Source organism: Lepidochelys kempii, chromosome 3 (assembly GCF_965140265.1).
Source record: "Lepidochelys kempii isolate rLepKem1 chromosome 3, rLepKem1.hap2, whole genome shotgun sequence".
Classification (NCBI taxonomy): Eukaryota; Metazoa; Chordata; order Testudines; family Cheloniidae; genus Lepidochelys; species Lepidochelys kempii.
The window spans coordinates 115,526,535-115,549,847 of record NC_133258.1 but is presented as its reverse complement, the minus strand read 5'-3'; the positions used below and the strand labels follow the sequence as shown (position 1 = coordinate 115,549,847).

Here is a 23,313-nt window from a genome sequence, read left to right as displayed (position 1 = left end):
TATTTTCAATGTTGGAGGCTACAACAGGGATGCTTTGCTTTTTCCTGCTTTGTTATATCATCACTGCTCCTGAAGGGAAATGCTTCCTTTTTTATCTCCAGTTCTTCAGTTATTTTTTGTATGAACTATACAAGAGCAGTACATCAAGTTGGTTGTGAAAGCGTGATTTTTCAGATGTACATCTGATGTAACCATAAAACAAAGTAGGCACCTCTTTTGCCTATACAGTTTAGTATATACTATACAGTTTAGTATATATTAGTCCCTGATGTTATGTTCTCACTTATTTATGTGTTTAGTCACTGTAACAATTGTTGCCCTTCATGACTTCTGTGAAGTCAGGGTTTTTTGTTTTGTTTGTTTTTTTCTAGATTTTACAAACAGTGAAGACTGAATTTTGTTATTTATATGGTATTTCCATCTTGTGTATGTCTAATAGACAATCAGCAGCAACAAAACATGTGGATGCTTACAAACTTGAGGTGAAATCCTGGCTTCAGTATAGTCAATGGGAATTTTGCCAATGACTTCAATGCGTCCAGGATTTCAGTATTCAGTATTTTTTGATGTGCTAGGTTAGGGAAAATGCATGAAATTGTTATTGTACTATCCAACTGATAGAGTTACATAAAATGGCATAAGAAGTGTCAAAGCAGTTGAGAAAGTAGAGTTTAATGATGACATCTTATCGTTCAAAATATCTGGAAACAAAATCTGTTTAAGTATATTTTCAATATTATCATTGTTGTCTCTGAAAATTTAATAGCATGTGTTACAGTAATTTGTCATGAGTGGGAACTGATATTCTGAGTAACTTAGTATTGGAGAACTGCAATCCTTGAGGAGAAAGGGTGGGGGGGGAGGGAATATGGCAATCTTCTGAAACAACTGTCAGCAATGTAAAAGTAGTACTGTGACTCTAACAGCCCCAGCACACTAAACACTTCCTGCCACACCTTGTCTTCCCTTCATACTACTCACCCAGTCGTATGTTTCAGGTTTAGAGACAGTTTCCTGTAGTATATTGAATACTAGGTGGAATATGAGATAAATCAAAATATGGCTGTAATACTGTATGTAGGAATTGTGTGTTTGACCTTAATTAATAGTTTCTTAATGGGCATGTCAACATTGTAGATACCTCCCAAGTTTAGCATTCTTAATAAGAATGGTAGATTTTACGGTTTCTTCAGCAAAAATGATGGTGAATCTAAATGTAGATGACAGATGTTTTTAGGTTTGGAAATCAGTAGTGATTATTGAAATTGTAAACATTCACTCAATGCTGGGACTTAAGGTAAAGGGTCAGTGATGTGGGCTTAAAGTTTAAGAATATTCAAGGTGCCACCATATTATTTTTTACATTGCACATCTGTATAATAACCTTGAATCCTGCAAGTCTTTGTGTTCAGTGCAAGTGGATGTGGAAGCTATGCATGGGTATTATTAATAAGATTAAGAAGTACGCATAGTCCTTCATGTGGAGCATCTAAAGAGTCTTGTGTGCACACTCCCTTCCTCTCAAGAACACAGGATCAAAAACAGGACAAATTGTGGGATGGCAAATTATTGTGCATGAACAGACTTAAGCTGAAGTGTGATCCTGAGCATGAAAATTGAACATGTAACTATTCCTCTCTTCGACCTTAATGCTGCTAGTAGGTGGGACTAACGTGGCAGCTGCATATCTCACTAATGCAGCATATAGCTACCTTTCACTCTCCATCCCTCTTGTCATTTTTACCTGGATGCTATGAGCTAGTCAATGGAGCTATGCTGATTTGCATCAGCTGAGGATCTGGCCCTATATGTTCAACATTTCATGCCTTCACTGTGCAGGGCAGTAGATTTATTTCAGGTCCTTACATTATGATATTAATGCATCTAGTGTTACATTCCAGAGCCAGCAATGCCAAATGATAACTGGCCCATTAAACCATTGCTGACAAAGACCAGATTAATTTTCTGTCCCTTTCTATTTTAACAGAGTAGCCGTGTTGTTAGTTATGATATCTGATTTCTTTTCACCTTTCAGCGCAATCCCCCCTTGGTGGTCAATGATCTGTTTGAAGATATCAAAGATGGGGTTAAGCTACTTGCCCTTTTGGAGGTTCTTTCTGGTCAGAAACTGGTAAGGATTTGTTTCCCTTTGAACTGGGATAAGATGGCTTTCTGAACTTCTAAGTAATACATGAAAGACAATAGGTACCCTTGTGTTACAGCATAAAACAGGCTTATTAAGTAAGTGGTCTGCCAAGGTTAAGGTATACGGAATACTTTATTATAGACTGATATTCTTTGTTTTACTCCCTGTTTGTGATACGCTAAATATATGCACACCATATCTGTTGCTTTTTATTTTGTCTTTTTACATTCAGCAAATGTTGATTATTTACATGCATCTTATCTATCAGTGTGCACGTTTCACTGGAGCTTAACATTAAAATGGCATTTTTGTTGTATTTGTGCACCAGCATCATCAGGATCTGAAGTTGACAATAATCACAAATCATTAGAACCAGTAGCGGGAAAATAAGAACACACAAAACTTTCTGTACATCTCACAGAAATAGTGTCTATCTTACTTGTTTGGTTTATTAATTTCTTTATGAGAGTGGTGGATAGTTGATATTATCTAGGGCAGCGTTTCTCAAATGTGACCATTGGCCACCAGGGTCTTTTCTTGTGGCCACAGGCTCCTGGGCGGTGATTGGCGGGGTCGGGACAGGAAAAGCAGTAGCTCCTCTTCCGGGGCCGCCAGCAGGGGTTGGCCCTACCCCCTCTGGAGCCACAAACACCAGAGAAGCAGGTAGCAGGTGTGAGTTCCCCTTTTTCCTGGTGGCAGTAAGACTTGGGCTTCTGGCTTCAGCACTGGGTCAGTGGACTCCATCCCCCCAGCTGAGGGTCGGCGGGCTCTAAGCACATGGCAGTAGACTCTGGCTTCAGGTGCTGGGCCCAGGCACCCCCGCCCCCACACACACATCGTCACTGGCTCCCACTATCTCCCCAGCCTGCCATCCATCCTCCCATTGCCCCTGGACTCTGTTGCCTCTCTACCCACCTCCCCATCCAGGGCTTAATTTGTCTCCTGGCTTGCTGGGCCTGAGTATGTCTGCTGTGAAAAGGGATATTTCTATGTTTGTTAATATCACTTTTCAGTGCCTCCCAGTTAGCCAGCAGACTTACTAGTTAGCAAGTCTTAAGAAAAAAAAGCAACCAAAAAAGCAAAAGAAACAACAACAACAAAAGTCAAGAACATGCAAAGCACCTTATTTGTATTTCTATTCTGTTTAGGCCCAGTAAAGTATTGAGACAACTCTGCATTATTTTTATTACTGAGTCTGCAAACAAAACCATCCTTAAATAAATTACAATGATTTGGACATGTATATGTGCATATTTATTTTATTTTCCTAAAGTTAATTAAGCATTTTAGGAAAATTTTTCAGAGCAGCCACCAGCAAGAGTTGGTGGCCGCACTCTGAGGCCACCAAAAAATTTGTTATAAGAACCCCTGATCTAGGGTCTGATTCTCATTTATACTAAGGCCCCTTTCTCCTGTTCTTCTAGCGAAAAGGGCCCAAATTTACACCATTTGAAGGTCCCTTTACACTTCTAGAGTTGTATAAAGAGGCTTTGGTGTAAATGAGAATCAGTCTTTAATTCTGGGGCCAACTTGGCCCTATGCAGGTCAGCAGAGGTGAGTAGGGTTATCCATTAGGAGTTCCAGCCCCTTCCAAACCAGCCCAGTGATCAGATTGCAAGCTCCTAATGGATAGAGATAGAATCCTTCCCTGAACTCACCCTAGGGCTTAGGAGTTTCAGTCTGCCCCCTACTCAAGGCAGTATCTAAATGCCACACTTCAGCTGTTATTCTTTATTCGTATCTAGCTATCATCTGCCTCCATAAAATATAGGGAGGCATTTTGATTCCAGATAGAAACCTACACTAGATTATAACAGCTTTAAAGTCATTCTGATTGTGGGTCTAAACTATGTGCCAGTCTGACAGTAAGCATGCTTAAGGATAATTCACTTGAATGAAGATTGCTTAATTTGAGATATGTGTTCTAAAGGGTTTCTGCAGTGTTGAACTGCACTAGTTTTTTGATTCTATTCTATGCTTTCAGAGAAGAGAAGTCTCTCCCTTGTGGTAAAATGTTATTCAAGATCGAAGAAAGGAACTTTACCTTTGTTAATAGTGACACTGAAATTCATTATATCAAAGCCAACATAAACACACTTGTCAAGGTTCCTCCCCCACTCTGAACTCTAGGGTATAGATGTGGGGACCTGCATGAAAACCTCCTAAGCTTACTTTTACCAGCTTAGGTTAAAACTTCCCCAAGGTACAAATTAATTTTATCCTTTGTCCTTGGAATATCCACTGCCACCACCAAACTCTAACTGGGTTTACTGGGAAACGTAGTTTGGACACGTCTTTCCCCCCAAAATCCTCCCAACCCTTGCACCCAACTTCCTGGGAAAGGTTTGGTAAAAATCCTCACCAATTTGCATAGGTGACCACAGACCCAAACCCTTGGATCTGAGAACAATGAAAAAGCATTCAGTTTTCTTACAAGAAGACTTTTAATAGAAGTAAAAGTAAATAGAAATAAAGGAATCACCTCTGTAAAATCAAGATGGTAGATACCTTACAGGGTAATTAGATTCAAAACATAGAGAATCCCTCTAGGCAAAACCTTAAGTTACAAAAAAGATACACAGACAGAAATAGTTATTCTATTCAGCACAGTTCTTTTCTCAGCTATTTAAAGAAATCATAATCTAACACGTACCTAGCTAGATTACTTACTAAAAGTTCTAAGACTCCATTCCTGTTCTATCCCTGGCAAAAGCAGCATATAGACAGACACAGACCCTTTGTTTCTCTCCCTCCTCCCAGCTTTTGAAAGTATCTTGTCTCCTCATTGGTCATTTTGGTCAGGTGCCAGCAAGGTTACCTTTAGCTTCTTAACCCTTTACAAGTGAGAGGATTTTTCCTCTGGCCAGGAGGGATTTTAAAGGGGTTTACCCTTCCCTTTATATTTATGACAACACTATTGAAAGAAAAGAGGCAATGCAGACCCAGAAAAATTACTGGAGTTTAAAAAGGCACGGTATCAGGTTTACCGAAAGGATAGGCAAAAGAATAATAATAGATAATTTTACAGGTTGAAAAGGACTTTTCATACAGTATCATCCCAGAGTGTTTTATAATTTATATATAAGTATTAGTTAGGATTACCGTCTATGGAAATGAAGCCACTGCTGGGGTGGAACATAGCTGATGTTTTACAGTGCACAGCAACAGTATACTATGGTTTAAGACAGGAAGTGAAGAATATTAGAATGCACTGAAATTACAGGGGGAATTTCAGAATCCATAGCAGACCGTTCTTAAAGTTTGATTTTCTGAATAGGAATGAAAATGGAAGTAGTTAATGATCCAGTGATACCAAAATGTGGATTGCCTATTCGGTACATTCTGTCAGAATGAATTGTTCAAGATAGGGGAAACCTATGGGTCTGATTCTCAGAGATCCATTTTACAGATATGAAATATACATGATCTTAAAACTTGTCTAGATTACACTTTGATTTCCAATTTACTGAAGAGATTTCTTGAGAATGATACAACCATTCTCTATCTTTCTTGATGGAATAATGTATCACAGGATGATTAGATGTAAATTTTAATTATCACTTTCAAATTTTAAAAGTTTAGGATATAAGGGGTGTTTGTGTCTTGATTACATTCAGATAATTGTATGTCTCCCCTTTGGAGAAAATCCCCTGTTCAGAAAGGACTCATGATAGTTTGTTGGCCTCAGAAAGACCGTGAACCATATTTTATAGAAAAGGAGTACTTGTGGCACCTTAGAGACTAACAAATTTATTTGAGCATAAGCTTTCGTGAGCTACAGCTCACTTCATCGGATGCATTCAGTGGAAAATACAGTGGGGAGATTTATATACACAGAGAACATGAAACAATGGGTGTTGCCATACATACTGTAATGAAAGTGATCAGGTAAGGTGAGCTATTACCAGCAGGAGAGTGGGGCGGGAGGGGAAGGAGGGGAATCCTTTTGTAGTGATAAGCAAGGTGGGCCATTTCCAGCAATTGACAAGAACGTCTGAGGAACAGCGGGGGATGGGGGGAATAAACATGGGGAAATAGTTTTACTTTGTGTAATGACCCATCCACTCCCAGTGTTTATTCAAGGCTAAGTTAATTGTATCCAGTTTGCAAATTAATTCCAATTCAGCAGTCTCTCCTTGGAGTCTGTTTCTGAAGATTTTTTTGTTGAAGAATTGCCACTTTAGGTCTGTAATCAAGTGACCAAAGAGATTGAAGTGTTCTCCGACTGGTTTTTGAATGTTATAATTCTTGATGTCTGATTTGTGTCCATTTATTCTTTTACATAGAGACTGTCCAGTTTGGCCAATGTACATGGCAGAGGGGCATTGCTGGCACATGATGGCATATATCACATTGGTAGATGTGCAGGTGAACGAGCCTCTGATAGTGTGGCTGATGCGATTAGGCCCTATGATGGTGTCCCCTGAATAGATATGTGGACACAGTTGGCAACAGGCTTTGTTGCAAGGATAGGTTCCTGGGTTAGTGGTTCTGTTGTGTGGTGTGTGGTTGCTGGTGAGTATTTGCTTCAGGTTGGGGGACTGTCTGTAAGCAAGGACTGTAGTTTCCTCAGGAAGTCAGTGGTGTCTCGAAGATAGCTGGGAGTGCTGGTAGCGTAGGGCCTGAGGATGGAGTCGACATAGCCAGACAATCCTGCTGTTAGGGTGCCAATGCCTGCGATGATGGGGCGTCCAGGATTTCCAGGTTTATGGATCTTGAGTAGCTGATAGAATACCCCCGGTTCGGATTCCAGGGGTGTGTCTGTGCGGATTTGTTCTTGTGCTTTTTCAGGGAGTTTCTTGAGCAAATGGTGTAGTTTCTTTTAGTAACCCTCAGTGGGATCAGAGGGTATGGCTTGTAGAAATTGGTGTTGGAGAGCTTCCTAGCAGCCTCTTGTTCATATTCCGACCTATTCATGATGACGACAGCACCTCCTTTGTCAGCCTTTTTGATTATGATGTCAGAGTTGTTTCTGAGGCTGTGGATGGCATTGTGTTCTGCACGGCTGAGGTTATGGGGCAAGTGATGCTGCTTTTCCACAATTTCAGCCCGTGCACGTCGGTGGAAGCACTCTATGTAGAAGTTCAGTCTGTTGTTTCGACCTTCAGGAGGAGTCCACCCAGAATCCTTCTTTTTGTAGTCTTGGTAGGAAGGTCTCTGTGGGTTAGTATGTTGTTCAGAGGTGTGTTGGAAATATTCCTTGAGTCGGAGACATCAAAAATAGGATTCTAGGTCACCACAGACCTGTTTGTGGGGGTGGAGAGGCAGAAGGATAGGCCCCGAGATAGGACAGATTCTTCTGCTGGGCTAAGAGTATAGTGGATAGATTAACAATATTGCTGGGTGGGTTAAGGGAACCACTGTTGTGGTCCCTTGTGGCATGTAGCAGTTTAGATAGTTTAGTGTCCTTTTTCTTTTATAGAGAAGCAAAATGTGTGTTGTAAATGGCTTGTCTAGAGTTCCCCTGGAAAAAGTGAAAAGATCTACTTCACATTGAATTTTTGAAGTAATAACCACCATTATCATTCCCTTTGTAAACCATACATTGGAGATGGCATGTTCACTTCCCTTACTTATGTGTCCAAAACCCAAAACCTGCTTAAATAGATAAGTGATATTGGAAGAAAAACTGCTATTAGTATTATAGGAATTTTGATTTGTCATTTAAAACTTCAGTGAACCTTCTAGATTTATATGTTCAGAAAAAAACATAGTAAAGAATAGAGAAATTAGTGAATATCGTTTTTGACTAGCTTGTGTTGTGAGGTTGTTAACTAAATAGAACTTGATGATACTTTTGGATTATAATACGTAGATCTAAAATTTAATCAAAGCTGTAAAATTTGCCTTCAATATTTGTATTTATTATGTTTCCTGTATATCTATTTGCATATACAAAAATGCTAATTTGAGTGCACTCAGCAATATTTTCACATATCAATCAGGTCACTGCACATATTCATGTGCTTTTATAATGACCTGGCCTTCACTTTGTAAGAATGTTGGCATAAATCTGATTGTAATTTGCACTATTCTTTCTTTAAGCCTTGCGAGCAGGGACGTCATCTGAAGAGGATCCATTGGGTGGCTAATATTGGCTCTGCCCTTAAGTTTCTAGAAGGAAGGCGGGTAAGTTTAATTAACATTCTGTCAGCACCATTTTGTTTCCCCAGTTGTTCTTTCCTGAAGTCTATATTCTATTTTCACCTAATTGCTGTAATTTTGAAGAGTCTGGGCTACGCAGAATCCCAAGTATCTATGTGCTGTACATAGGTATGCTATAAAGGTATGACACAGTGAAATCCGAATATCGACTTCCCAGGTATGATATTTATGGTGCAACTTTTCTTTTTCGGACATTGGTCAACTATTAATGGACTCCTCAGTTATTATGTGCTCTTCAGTTAATTTTCTTTGATCCCATTATAAATACAGATAAAAAGCTGCCCTACCTGTTTATACATTTGAGGTAAGCAGCTCATCTGTAATTATAAGAACACATCCCCAAACTTAATTAAATGATATTTGCAAAGATAAATTCCAAAAAAAAATAGATGTGAGAACTTGAAAACATTCTGGTCATTATTTCCTTGACTGGCATTCAGGCCAAGATCCTGCCTGATTCTGGAGAAACCACACTGTTGCCATTTTAGTACCAGAAATGAAACAAAACACAATAAATAAAATTCAGAATGTTTTTGGTAAGAATGCCAAATAAAGTAATCCTGCTTCTGCATGTATTCCTGGCTCTCCTGCTCCTGCTATATCTACTCTATTGACTTACGTGTATCTTTTTTATTAGCTTAGATGTCTTTAGTTCCTTTTTACATTTGGCTTCTTTTAAAATTTCTGCAACACTAGATTGCGTCTGATAGCATAGTGATAAGAGAGATTAAACCTATGAAACAGTAGCCATCAGTTGCCATCAGTGATTTTTGGCACATTTTGCTTCCATCTCGTCTCACACTATGATATCTCTGACCTAATTACTTTTCTGCCACACAAGAGACAGTCATAGCAGCTCCCTGTAAAAATAAATCCACCTCAGGTTGGTTTTTTTTGGCTCAGTCTTGGGTGGGAAAGGTAGAGTACAAGAAAAGACAAAAGTATTCTCAAAACAAAATTTTGCTTCAGCCCACCTAGTGAAGATTGGTAATACAAACTGAGCTACAGAAGCTGTTCACCCTGAGAACTTTGTGTTCAAATGTAGTGAGGGCTGCCTTGCCTGCTGAGACTGGTGCTGCCAAAAAGTTGACTAGGACCAGGGAAAAAGAGAACCTGGGGTGCAAAAAGAAAGACATACCTATTTTTCTTCTCTCAGAGAGGCCTGCGTAATCTTTAGTAGAGGCCACATTACATAACCTAAAGCAATCTCACGTGATTTTCACTATTTCATCCAAAAATGCTTCTTCTGTATAGAAGGAATGCTGGACCATCTATTGAAGGAGCCCTCGGATCCATCTTATGATCTTGTTATTGAATGTTGTCTTTGATTTCGGTTGGGGTAGCGAAGCTTTTGTCAGATATGTTTTATTAATTTATCCAGTGATTCTACAAATACTACAGGGGCATGTTTAAAAATGAACCTGATATTTTATATCCCTTTGATAAAGCTTGGGAGTAGGGATTCACCCAAAGTGCCCTTTGAGCTACAGCAGAGGTTGCCATTTTCATATATTTGAAGGTAGAATTGAGTGAGTCTTGTACTGCATTGTGCAAAAATATGAAAACTAATTGTCACTAACCTAATATCTTTTTGGATAAAACTGGGTTTTGCCCTGGGCCTGGAAGGTTTCCTTTCTAATTCCTCAATCAACTTTAATAGGGTACAAACCAAAGAAAATACAGTACTTGGAAGGATATGTTCATATGAGCAGTCGCCTAATCAAAAGCTTTTTTGAGAGCCCTGTCAATCTTTTTATCTGTGGGATCTGTAAGGAAAGCATTGCTCTCCAGAGGAAATGAAGATTTGTTGAGACTTGAGGCAGCTTTGGGGGATGAGCCCCCAAATATATATATTTTTGAACTAGGCTATATACAGTAACTTTTCCTTGTTAACCAGTAGAAGAAATGCAGAATCCTAGTTTCCCCAGGAGACTTATACCAGTTTTTTGTGGAGTGGATTGCCAAAATATCCTGTGGGGAATTCTCCTCTAGGGCTCTTTCCAGGGTCCCTGTGGGATTTTAAGAGCAGAGGGAGTTAGCTGTACAACCTTACATGAAAGTTTTGCCAAACAAACCGTGATCCTTTCCTTTAAATGTTATAGCTCAAGGGTGAGCAAACTTTTTGGCCCGAGGGCCACATCTGGGAATAGAAATTTTATGGCGGGCCATGAATGCTCACAAAATTGGGGTTTGGGTGCAGGAAGGGGTGCAGGCTCTGGTTGGGGGTGCAGGCTCTGGGGTGGGGCTGGGGATGAAGGGTTTGGGGTTCAGGAGGGTGCTGTGGCTGGGATCGAGGGGTTTGGAGGGGGATCAGGGCTGCGGCAGCGGGTTGGGGCATGGGGAGAGGCTCAAGGCTCCAGGCGGTGCTTACCTCAAGCGGCTCCCAGAAGCAGCGGCATGTCCCTTTTCCGGCTCTGATGTGGAGGCATGGCCAGGGAGCTCTGCACGCTGCCCTGTCCGCAGGCACCACCCTTGCAGCTCCCATTGGAGTGCCAGAGGGGGCCATTGGAGCAGTGCCATTGGAGCGTGTATGAGCTGGAGGGGGGGCCATGTCGTGGCTTCCGGAAGCTGTGTGGAGCAGCCCCTGATCTTGCTCCCTGGCTGGAGCGCTGGAATGGGGCCATGCGTCTGCTTCCGGGAGCTGTGTGGAGCGGCCCTGACCTTGTTCCCCAACGGGAGCTCAACAGCCAGCTTAAAACGGCTGGCGGGCCTTAGTTTGCCCACCCCTGTTATAGCAGCTTCTGTGGCTTCTCTGTTGCTGGGTCAAAGGACGACACCTTTCTCCATATGGTTAAAGGTCACATGAAATTAGTCTCCTGCCCTTTTAGTCCCAACCAACTTTTGAAGGTTCTTTCGCCCACTCCCACTCCCACCCTCATCCCCATCTTCCTCTCACAGATACACCTGCATAACGCTAGAACCTTGGGAGTCCTTGGTCAGAGTAACACAGTGACTGGGAGCATCCAAGGAGTGTTTTAAAAATTATTCGTGGTGACTGGTGGTACTAATGTTTTTTACAGGAAAAAAGGAGGAGCTTTTTTGCCCGGGGATACAGAACATTGACATTAAAATTAATTAATTAATTCATTAATATATTTTGGGATTGCATGTCAGATCTGAAATTCAGCCAGAGCTGTCCAGAGTGGAGGTCCGGTAAATATTTTTAACCCCCCTGGAGTTTTCATAACATGGTGGAGGGTGGGGCGTAGGGAGCTCCAGGAAATACTCTCTGAGAATTTAAACCCTGGAGCATAGAGATTTGGTTCTTTAAATAAAAGGAAGCTCTCCTGAATTTCTCAGCAGGATGATGTATTAGGAGGTGGTGCTTTATCCTAAGCTATACAGTTCTTCCAATTGTCTGTGTTTGTTTCTGAAAAATTTTAATAGAAATCTAATATATCAAAAAATCCAATGTGAAAAAAGAAAAAAGTTGAAATTTACTAGTTTTACAAAAATGTAACATTGACTTCAGAAAAGTTATTCATGATTTACATCACCGTCACTGACGTCAGAAGAATCAGACCCGCCGTGTATTTTTCTTTGCTTTTTAATGCTAATTCTGTGGATATTCTTTCTTATTCTGTTTCATGAATTTCTGTTTTGCTGCTACATTTTCTTTGATTCTACAGTCTATTGTATATTCAACCTCTTCTTTACTGAGTTTTGTCTTTTGGCATTATTTTTGATGAGCATATGTCTAGTGGTTAGTGTAGGACCCCGAGGCCATGTCTACACTTACTGGTAGATAGGCACTGCTGCAATTGATGCAACGAGTGTCGATTTAGCAGGTCTCTCTCATCGATTTGTGTACACTCTCCCATCAATCTGTGTACTTCACCTGCCCAAGAAGAGTAAAGGAAGTCTGTGGGAGAGCATCACCCATCGACACAGTGCGGTGTAGACACTGTAGTATATTGACCAAAGCTAGGTTGACTTCAGTTACGGTATTCACATAACTGAAGTAGCATAACTTGGGTCAATTTACTGTGGAAGTGTAGACCAGGCCTGAGTCTGATTCTGTTCCTAGATTCTGTTCTTGACTTTGTGATTGATTTATTGCATGACTTTGGAAAGTCATTCATTCTTCTCTGTGCATCTATTGACCTATGTTTAAAAGATATATAATAATGCCAACTTCACTAAGGATGTAAGTCCTTTACAACGTTTGTATGAAAGGATCTCTACTTGACACGTATCTCATCTTTTCTTTTCAACGTCTGTTTATTCTTTTCTTGCTCCCCATTTATTTCCTGTTCCCTTCTTCTCTCTTTCCCTGATCATCTTCATACAAAATATGGCAAGAACAGCTTGTTCATAGCTAAATGAGTAATTTGAGATAACAACTAGTGAGTACAAGAATGGAACACTGTGGATTCTATGCATTGCATTGCTGATTAGTCTTGTTATAGCAGTGCTTTCTTTACATTCCAGAATTTAATTACCAGGAAAATGAATTAATTTATCACATTAAGCTGATTTTATATATCACTGTTTCCCCTTTGCTTTTCATGCTAGTCCATGTACAGAGGATCACCGGTTGGTACAAAGATTTTCTGGAATTTTTAACCCTATAACAAACTTGCATAAGTACAAAAAGTATAAATTAAGTGGTATATTTTTTCCATTTGAAGTTGAATATATTAATGGAACAATCCTGTATTGGCCAATATGGTACTTTAGATTAGTTTTTACATGTAATTCCTGTGGTTTTATGATAAATCATGTTTAATCACAAACTGAAAAATATATTCATATATTGTTATACTTCTGTTTGTTATCTTGCTCCATTTTAAGGTATAACTGTAGCTGTGCAATATATTAACTGACGTTCTCATCACTGCACTGAATTTTTGAATAAAAAAACTAACTATTTTTGCATAAATTTACTATACAACAAACCCATTCAGAATCCTTGTAATAATTGTCACTATCTCCTGTATGTGATAATGTGTATTTTCTTTTCTAAACAGATTAAACTAGTCAACATCAATTCAACTGATATTGCTGATGGTAGGCCTTCTATTGTACTTGGCTTGATGTGGACCATAATTTTATATTTCCAGGTATTATATTTTCTATATTTGACTATTATTTTTGAAGTAATGGGCCAGATCCTCACCTGACATAAATTGGTGTAGCTCCAGTGACTTCAACAAAGCTCTGCCAGTTTACACCACCTGAGGATCTGGCCCAATGTCTGTATGAGGATGGGACTATTCACTATGTATAAAGTTAAACATGTGTGTAAGTTTTTGCAGGATTGGGGCTTAGGAATGTACCTTTAAAATTATGCCAAGTTATTATTGGCATATACTCCTACTTTTCCTGAAGAAAGCAAACTATATATATATATATGAAATCAAGTAAATAAAAAAGGACTAGTTGTAAACAAGCACCATCAATCACTGTAAGCCTTATTTATACTAACAGAGAACCTGCTAGTGAATGCACCAAGTTTTCAAGTCCAGCAGATTCAATATGTAAACACAGTTTACTATTTAGCGGCTGAAGTGTGGCCTCACATATACATGTGTGACACCTACTGATTTCATCAGGAGCTGCAGATACTTTCAAGGGCAGAATTTGATCCTGTGTGTAATGAGGCACTCACCTTCTGAACACTTCCTTGTAGCTGGATGTGGTACTGCATGTCTTTTCCTGCTCCTGGTACTCCCTGCAGGTTGCTGGCTGACTTTTTGGGATCTTCTGTGGCTTGGCCCTTTGACTGAGTCACAAAGTCCAAATGAATCCCTACCACAATACTAAAGAGCTACTAAATGAACAGTCCTATTAAGTCCCTGGCTCTAGTCTCTTTAAATTCAGCTCTTTGTTCAGGCTCTCAAATAAGCCCTGTCCCCTTCTTGTGGTTGATGCTACTGTGGCCAGAGGGGGAGCCTGGGCCCGCCCACTATTCCGAGTTGCAATCCAGTAATCCTGTATACAGCAGCCACGTACGGCTTGATTTCAGTTCATTGCTGCTTCTTCCTTGGGCTTCTCCCTACCTGATCCATGTTAGCTTATCTCAGGGTTAGGTTCTTAGACCCTCCCTCTCCCTGCAAACCCAGATAAAGCAAATGCAGCCAGAAACAAACTCTGGTTCTTCTTCAAAGAGTGTCCCTGTGGGTGCTCCACTTTAGGTGTCTTGGTGCCCTGCGCTTGCAATTGTAGCTTTGTAGTAGAAGTGCCCTGGTTGGCCACACACGCGTGGCAGCCATCTCGCACCACTCTGAGTGGCCACTTAGCTTGCGCAGCCAACCATCCCTCAGTTCCTTCTCTACTGCCTTTGGCGTGAGTCGGACCGCCAGCAGCGCCACTTTCAAATTGTAGATAGCTACCCTTTCTTTTCTTTTTCTTTATAGTTTCTTTCTTTCACTCACCCTGCCTCCAGCAGGCCCCACTTTGAATAACAACAGCCAAGTGCAGGACTCATCTCCTTCCCTCAGGCGTGCCCAGCTCTCCTGGTTTCAAACACTGCCTAACGTGCAGACTCTCCATTCCTGTGTCGGATGGCCACCCTCAGTGCGTCCGCTGCCTTGGAGAGACTCGTATTGCCCAGAAATGTCCGCATTGTAAAAAGTTAACTGCTAGGACATGAAAGGCAAGAGATCTCCAACTTAAACTGTTAATGGTGGAAAAATCCCTCAGACCAGTCTCCGACCCTGAGACCAGAATGCCTCCGGGCCAATGATTACCATCGGCAGCCTCTGACAGGGGTTCTACCTCTAAGGCTGTTACCAAGGAGCCTGCTTCCAAAAAGGACGCAAAAAAGTGCACCCATACATCCCCACAGAGAGATTCGCCCAAAAGAAAGTGATCTCCAGGTGGAAAATCTGCCCCAGTACTGACAGCACTGAAACCAACGGACCGTGAGGCATCGGGAATGCCCAGTAGGGAGACGTCCCGAGGAGCTAAAGACCCGGAACGGGTAATCTCTCTCTCAGGTGCACCCCATAAGAATAAAACATCTACCTCGGCACCGACAGAGCCAAGGAAATCCTTGGCATCGAATCCTGCAATGACGCCCCCCCTTGGTACCCACACAGCATAGCAAGTCTGCGGTTCCAACATTTCTGACATCAACAGCAAATCAGAGTGTACTCCCATTCCCGGCACCGAGCTTCCCAGTACCATGCCAATTCAGCAGACACACGGACCTCCTAGTCACCTCCACGCTGGGGACTCCCTTGTTCGGCACCAACGGTACCACAGTCAGACCAGGATCGATCTGAATAGGCACTCCTAGTAGATCTGCACCTCCACTATCTAGTGATGAGGATGAAGAGGATGAATCAGATCTTTGTACCCCTTGTCATTCCTCCCCGAAACCGGGACCCTCTCACCAACAACCATCTATGCAAGGGCAAAGCTGGCAGGCACAACCGTGGATGCTGTCGCCCATTGTTATGCCACCCAACTGGCCATACTGGGACCTATGAGCAAACTACAGAGCCCATAATTTAACCCCCCCAACCCACCAGCGTCAAGGGACACCTGATCCCCTTCACCCACAAACCCACCACCATCGGAGGCCCAGGAGGAAGAGGGAAAGGAGCTGGAAGAGGCTCCTAAAGGCAACATACTGCCACCCATCCATATTTCATCCTCGTCTCTGGACGAAACAATTATGCCACTGCCTCCCACCACAGGAGATGACTTCAAGTCCTTCCAGGACTTATTCAAAAGAGTTGCAGAATCCCTGGATATCTCTCTAGCAGAGCTGCCAGAGACCCAGCACAAACTTACTGACATCCTGCAGGCATCCCCATCAGCAAAGGTAGCTCTGCCCATCAACGCTGCTATAATGGATCCTGCAAAGATAATATGGCAGACACCTGCCACTGTCCCACCCTCCTGTAAACTCTCGGACAGAAAATATTATGTACCAGCGAAAGGGGCTGAGTTCTTATTTACTCACCTGGCTCCAAATTCACTGGTCGTAGAGGCAGTAAACCAAAGGGGAAAACAGCACCAGTCAAAAATCACCCCTTATGACAAAGACTGGAAAAGGCTTGACCTCTTTGGATGCAAAGCCTATTCCTTGGCCTCGCTGCAATTTCGCATAGCAAACTACTCTGCTGTGTTGGCGAAATACACTTACAACTTGTTTAATAAAATGACATTTTTTATTGAACAAATGTCAGAGGAATCAAAACAACAATACAAAGCTAACATTGCGGAGGGCGCCTTAATTGCCAAAACAGTCCTATAGGCTTCCCTTGAGTCCACTGACATGGCAGCTCATTCTATCGCCACGTCCATGGTCCTGTGTTGAGCATCATGTTACCACCTCTCTGGATTTCCTAGGGTAGTACAAGCCACAGTTGAGGACCTGCCCTTTGAGGGACAAAAAGTGTTTGTGGAAAGCACAGATGCATCTCTACATACCTTAAAGGACTTGAGAACCGCCTTGAAGACTGCAGGCATTTACGTCCCCCCAAAGAAGAAGAAACAGGGAGATTCTACATTAAAAGATTCCTCCCTACTCCGTACACCCAACCCCAGAGACATTATGATCAACATCGAAAACAAAAACAATTGAAGTGCAGGCAGAACCAAGATCAACCCACCACATCTCAACCTTCAACATCACATCAATCGTTTTGAAATATCAGTTGAGGGCTCGAGACCTCTGTGTTCTCCCATCCTGGAATATCAGATGACCTCCAGTCCATTTGGAGACCGCCTGCTACTACACTACCTAGTCTGGAACATCACTACAGACAAATAGGTCCTGGAAATCATCCAGAAGGGTTACTTTATCCCATTTACTTCTACTCCCCCTACCCACCCACCTTCTCCGTCCCTCTTCAGGGACCCCTCTCACAAGCCCCTGTTACAGCAGGAAATACACCACCTCCTGCAACTAGGAGCTGTGGAACTAGTACCACCTCAACATAGAGGAAGAGAGTTTTATTCCCATTATTTTCTAACGCAGAAAAAGAACAGTGGACGGAGACCCATTCTGGACTTATGCAAACTCACCAAGTTTGTGAGAATGCAACATTTTAGAATGGTAACCCTGGCAACCATAATTCTGGCATTAGAGAAGGAGACTGGCTCTCATCCCTCGACTTACAAGATGCCTACTTTCATGTCACCATTCATCCAGTGCACAGAAGATCCCTGTGCTTCACATTAGGCCATTAACATTACCAATACAAAGTGCTACCCTTTGGATTATCGACAGCCCCCAGGGTATTCTCCAAAGTCCTGGCCCTTGCCGCAGCTCATCTCTGTAGACGAGGAGCAATGATCTTTCCATACTTGGATGACTGCCTCATAAGAGCATCAACACAACAGGCAAGCAGTACAAGCTACACAAACCACAGTAACCCTCTTCACCAAACTAGGGTTTCAAATAAACGTCCAAAAGTCCAACTTGGTCTCTGTCCAACAACTAGAGTTTATAGGGGCCTACCTTGACAGCCTCCCAGCAGCGACTCCTCAACCTAACCATGCTGATAACTACGGTCACAGACAGCCCTCAAACGTCTGCCAGGACCTGCCTACAACTCTTGGAGCATATGACTGCTCCGACTTATGTAGTCAAACATGCCAGACTACACATGAGATGCCTACAGGCCTGGCTTCGCACCTGCTATATACCACACAGGCATTCCCTCCACAAAAGACTTACAATGCCCCACAAGGTGAAGGATTCCCTCAAGTGGTGGTTGCAACCGCAAAAGGTCTGCGTGGGGATCCCATTTCAACGAACAGCTTCCACCATGAATGCCTCCCTCATCAGATGGGGCACTCGTCTGGGCAACAATGCTATCCAGGGATGCTGGTCCCCAGTGGAAGCCAACTTACATATAAACATTCTAGAACTCAGAGCAATCAGAAAAGCATGCGAGCACTTCCTTCCACTCATCCTCAACAATACCATCAAAGTCCTCATGGACATCACAGCCTGCATGTTTTATAAAAACTGACAGCAGTGAGCTTGATCATATCCTCTCTGCATCAAGGCACTATGCCTATGGCAATGGTGCATCTCCAACAAAGTAGACATCTCTGCGTCTTACCTGCCAGGGCTTCAGAACACCACGGCAGATCAACTGAGCAGACACTTCTCACAAACCCACGAGTGGGAGATGGACTACCCGACCCTCCTGACCGTATTCCACCGGTGGGGGTTCCCTGCTATAGACTTATTCTCAGTGGCTTACAATACGAAATGCCCTCAGTATTGCTCCCAAGTGGGGCTCGGTCAGCATTCCCTGGGCGATGCTTTCCTTACAAAATGGGAGGCGCCACTAATGTTCGACTTCCCCCTGATTCCTCTATTGAACTGGGTGCTACACAAAATCAGACAGGATAAGGCCGGGGTCATACTTATTGCACCCACATGGCCCAGGCATACGTGATTCCCATACCTGAGACAGATGGTGGTGAAACCACCTCTAATCCTTCCACTACTTCCTCACCTCTTGACACAGGACAACAGCTGAGTCAATCACCCCAACCTAGCGGTTCTCAACCTCAAGGCCTGGTTACTCCATGGCTAATCCGAGGAAGTTAAAGACATTCTCTTGAATAGCCGCAGGCCGAGCACACAGAAAACATACACTCAGAAGTGGGTACGATTCTGCACCTTGTGTGAGGCTAACCATGTTGCCTCATTCCGTTCCGTACCCAGGGTCCTGGACTATATACTAGGCCTTAAAAAATAGGGTCCTCCCCAACCGTTCCATAAAGGTTCACCTAGCTGCAATCATCTCACTACACGATAAGGTAGATAGAACCACCATCTTTGTTCACCCAACAACTAAGTGTTTCCTAAAGAGCATGACTAACATCTACCCACCTCTGAAAGACCCTACTCCTTTGTGGGACCTTAACCTCGTGCTACGCACCCTTATGGGTAAATCATTCGACCCCCTTGCAACTTGCTCATTGCTACATCTATCGATGAAGGTCTCCTTCCTTATCGCGATCGCTTCAGCAAGAAGAGTAGGGGAGCTAGGGGCCCTAATGGCACACCCTCTGTATACCCACATTCCATAAAGACAAACTGATCCTAAGAGACCACCCCAAATTTATACCTAAAGTAGCCTCTTCATTTCATTTAAACCAACCCATTTGCTTACCTGTGTTTTTTCCAAAACCCCATGCCGATGCCAGGGAGGCATCCTTTCACACTCTCGACATCTGTAGACCTCTGGCCTTCTACCTAGAAAGAAAAAAGAGATATAGAAAATTGTCACGTCTCTTTCTATCAGTCACAGAGCGATCAAAGTGTGAGGCCATCTCTAAACAAAGACTATCTAAGTGGATTTCTGGCTGTATCCACCTATGCTATCATCAGAGCTACATCGTGGCTCCAGCTAGGGTTCGTACATACTCCACCAGAGCACTGTCCAAGTCAGTAGCGTTTCACAATAACTTACCCATCGTAGACATTTGCAGAGTAGCTACCTGGGCCTCGGCCCACACGTTTACCAGACAATATGCCCTGGAATAACATTCCTTTGCCGACACTCAGTTCAGACTCTCGGTACTATCCACCCTCAACAAAGATACTCTGAAGCCCCTACTTCCATCGAGGGGTACTGCTCCATAGTCTCCTAAAATGGAGCACCCACAGGGACACTCCTCAAATAAGAAGAGAAGGTTACTCACCTTGTGCAGTAACTGAGGTTCTTCAAGATGGTTGTTCCTGTGGGTGCTCCACTACCTTCCCTCCTCCTCCCCTCTACTTCGTTGTTTCACACTGACTCTCTGGGGTATAGAAGGAACTGAGGGACAGTTGGCTGCGCACAGTAAGTGGCTGTTCGGAGCAGTGCGAGACGGCTGCCGTGCGCATGCGGCCAACCGGGGCACTGTTACTACAAATCTCCGATTACAAGCGCAGGGTGCCAAGACACCTAAAATGGAGCACCCACAGGGACAGTCATCTTAAAGAACCTCAGTTACTGCATAAAGTGAGTAACCTTCTCTTATCCCTCAAGTTTCTGCGGCCAGAGAGAAGCACCCTTCTTCACACCTCTGGTCTCAGCTAAGAACTGAGCTGCTCAGGCCAGGCAGCTCCTTTTATCTAGGCCAGCATGGCCCTGATTGGCTGTTGCTAGCCCCTCTAGCCCTTGGAGGGCCACATCTCTCTAGCTTTCAAAATGACTACTCCAGAGAGTCCACTCTAGGCAAGCTTGAAGGACCCACCATTGTTACTCTTTTCCTTTCAGCTTGCTGCTTCTTGGGGCAGGGTATGATAGGACCACAGGGCCTCCAGCAAAGGCCGAATACACCCTGCAACATTGTGGGCGGTAGAATGGAAATCATTTTGGGGGGAGGGATAGCTCAGTGATTTGAGCATTGGCCTGCTAAACCCAGGGTTGTGAGTTCAATCCTTGAGGGGGCCATTTGGAATCTGGGGCAAAAATTGGGGATTGGTCCTGCTTTGAGCAGGGGGTTGGACTAGATGACCTCCTGAGGTCCCTTCCAACCCTGATATTCTATGATTCTATGATTTATGCTCTCCAGGGGTTAAAATGGGAAAAAAAGGTGATGTTACTCTTCAGACTCTGCCCCTCTGAGCTGACTAAACGAGACAGTGCTCACAAAGGGATGATTGTGCGTGCTTCTTGGCTCCACAGGGCTCCCTGACTTTGGCTTCCCTTTGTCATGGCTTCAGTTGGCCCATGGGCTTTGCTAGGCCTCTAGGGCGTGGCTCCTTCATGACCAGGGGCAAAAATAAAGTGGTGGTATCTCCCAAATGCAAAGCACATGTTGCGCCAATATAACTACAGTAAATTGTGCAGATCTCAGATTCTCCCTCTTGTTTCTTACATGAGGAATGCAATAATTAACCATGTTGACATTTAAATTATCATTACTGGGCAACTGAGTTAATGTCTCACTGAGATGAGTGGGGCACTTCTTCCCTGGCAGAGCTGTTATTCCAAGCTGTCTCTATACCAACCTTGGCACCATTTGCACTTGATTTGCTTTTTGAAGTTTTCTTTATAACCATTAAAAGTAGAAACTTAGTTTTTGAGAAAATGAAAACTGACATTCTGGAGAAAAAATGCTTCAGAGAAGTGCTGCTACAGTGTATGGGCATGTAGCAACTGTTGCCAAGCCCTGATACTCTCTAAGAGAGCCTGATTCTTTAAGGTACTGAGGTGTTCTGTGATGTTCTGTGAGCAGTCTCAACTCTCTGAATCTTTGTTTCTTAAAGCAGGCAAATATGTGCCAACCATATATATATATATATAACCATTTCCTATTAAAACCAAGTTGTGAATGTAATGCTCTTAAAAGTGTGGGACTAATGGTTTTCATTTGAGCCAGGGATGGAACATATAAGTGCTCTGTGAATTGCCTCACTGGTATTTGCTAATGTACACCCCTGTACTATTCCATTGCGAGGCCTCTTCTAACTAGAGACATCCAGTCATTCAGAATCAAGCCATAACAATGCACTAGTTTGGGGATGAAAATGAAACTATTACAATGAGGTCATCAGAGTCACTTCAACTATTTTGAGGAGGTCATGGGAAGAAGACCCAGGCCTTGTTAACTTCCCCAGCTGCCACCAAATGCCCTCTTCTTGGCCATTGTTGGTTAAACGTAGCGTATTTGGAAAGGTCACTTTTGAGTGTTCACTCTGATTCAAATTCACCAATGGCATCAGGAGATGCAGCTCTATTTAAGTTGATGGAATTGTCTTTTTTTTTATCTAGTGGTGAGTGCGGACCAGTATCTCAGCACAATGAACTAGTAATTTGCATAAGAATGTGTAATGCTATGTAAAGTGATATGTTTACACATCGTTCAAGCAAATAGGACATCAGTAAGAGTCAACAGTTTCTGGATGCTCAGCAGGTCTGAAAAGAAGGCCATTTATTTAGGCACTTAAATAAGGATTTATGAAGTGACCTTTAGGAACTTATTTTTTTAAAAAAAATCTTGCTCATTATTTTCATGTTTTTTAATTTTAGCCCATGTCTAATCCTGTTAATGTCCTGTTCATTATGATTAAAATAAATATCAGTATTACAATAAACTGATGTCATTCTAAACACAGATTGAAGAGCTGACAAGCAACCTGCCACAGCTGCAGTCATTGTCTAGCAGTACATCTTCTGTGGACAGTGTCGTCAGCTCTGAGACTGCAAGTCCACCAACAAAAAGGAAGGTAGTAACCAAAGTCCAAGGAAACGCTAAGAAGGCTTTGTTAAAGTGGGTGCAGTACACAGCAGCAAAGTAAGTTAAACTCACAAATTAATTTAGGTTGTAAGCTCTTTACTTAGGACTGGAGTTCTTTTTCTGTGTTTTTACAGTGCCTAGCACAATGTGTTCCTGGCCCATGACTGGGGCTCCTAGGTGTTACTATAATACAAATAATAATAAAGAATAATATTTAGATTACTTTTACAAAGCAATCCCGTTTTATGGTATATGAAGCAGAATTATCCCTGAGACAGTGAAAAACTGGAAATAGAGTTGGATGTTGTTTGAATGGCAGTGTTGGCTCTTGCTGCCAAAACCTTTGATACAACAATGTTTGCCCCATATTGAAAGGGCACTTTTTACAGACTGTGCTTTTCTGTCATTTCTGTCTCAGTGAGTGAGTACAATTGTACTTGGGTGCGAGTTGTTGAAAATCACGACTATCATGATTTAATCAGTGGTATTCAGTTACATATATTATATAAATTTAATTAATTTTCATTTCCTATTAAACTAAATTGGTTCAGAGGTGTAACAGGGCACCCTCTTGTTAGCTTCAAAACATTTATCTTCATTTGGTACAATTCTCCTATGTATGCTGATTCCAAAGAGGGCATAAAACAAAAAGTAAATTAGATCAATGAGACCATAGTGATCTGATTGCTTCCACAATAAGAAAAATAAAAAGACAGGTCCTTCCCCTAAAAGCCATAAAAGAATAAACTGGATTTAATTGTTCAAATAAAGTAAATAATTATCTGAAATACAGATATCCACAATAATATCCAGGGAGAACAACCAGCACAGAGAAGTAGAATGGAGCCCCA

The 23,313-nt window shown here is 42.4% G+C and overlaps 1 protein-coding gene across 10 annotated transcripts in view; it reads left to right on the top strand.

Annotated features, from left to right (window-relative positions):
* The window catches only part of SYNE1 (spectrin repeat containing nuclear envelope protein 1), a 501,442-nt gene that overhangs the window by 102,643 nt on the left and 375,486 nt on the right, over positions 1 to 23,313 (top strand). For 8 of the 10 annotated variants that reach the window (XM_073337684.1, XM_073337688.1, XM_073337687.1 and 5 more), the window contains 5 exons: positions 2,036 to 2,131; positions 8,192 to 8,275; positions 12,827 to 12,847; positions 13,282 to 13,374; positions 22,341 to 22,519. In XM_073337684.1, the coding sequence (XP_073193785.1) occupies positions 2,036 to 2,131; positions 8,192 to 8,275; positions 12,827 to 12,847; positions 13,282 to 13,374; positions 22,341 to 22,519 (473 nt within the window). The remainder of the gene's footprint in view (positions 1 to 2,035; positions 2,132 to 8,191; positions 8,276 to 12,826; positions 12,848 to 13,281; positions 13,375 to 22,340; positions 22,520 to 23,313) is intronic. The other 2 variants (XM_073337695.1, XM_073337685.1) reach the window with 1 other exon arrangement.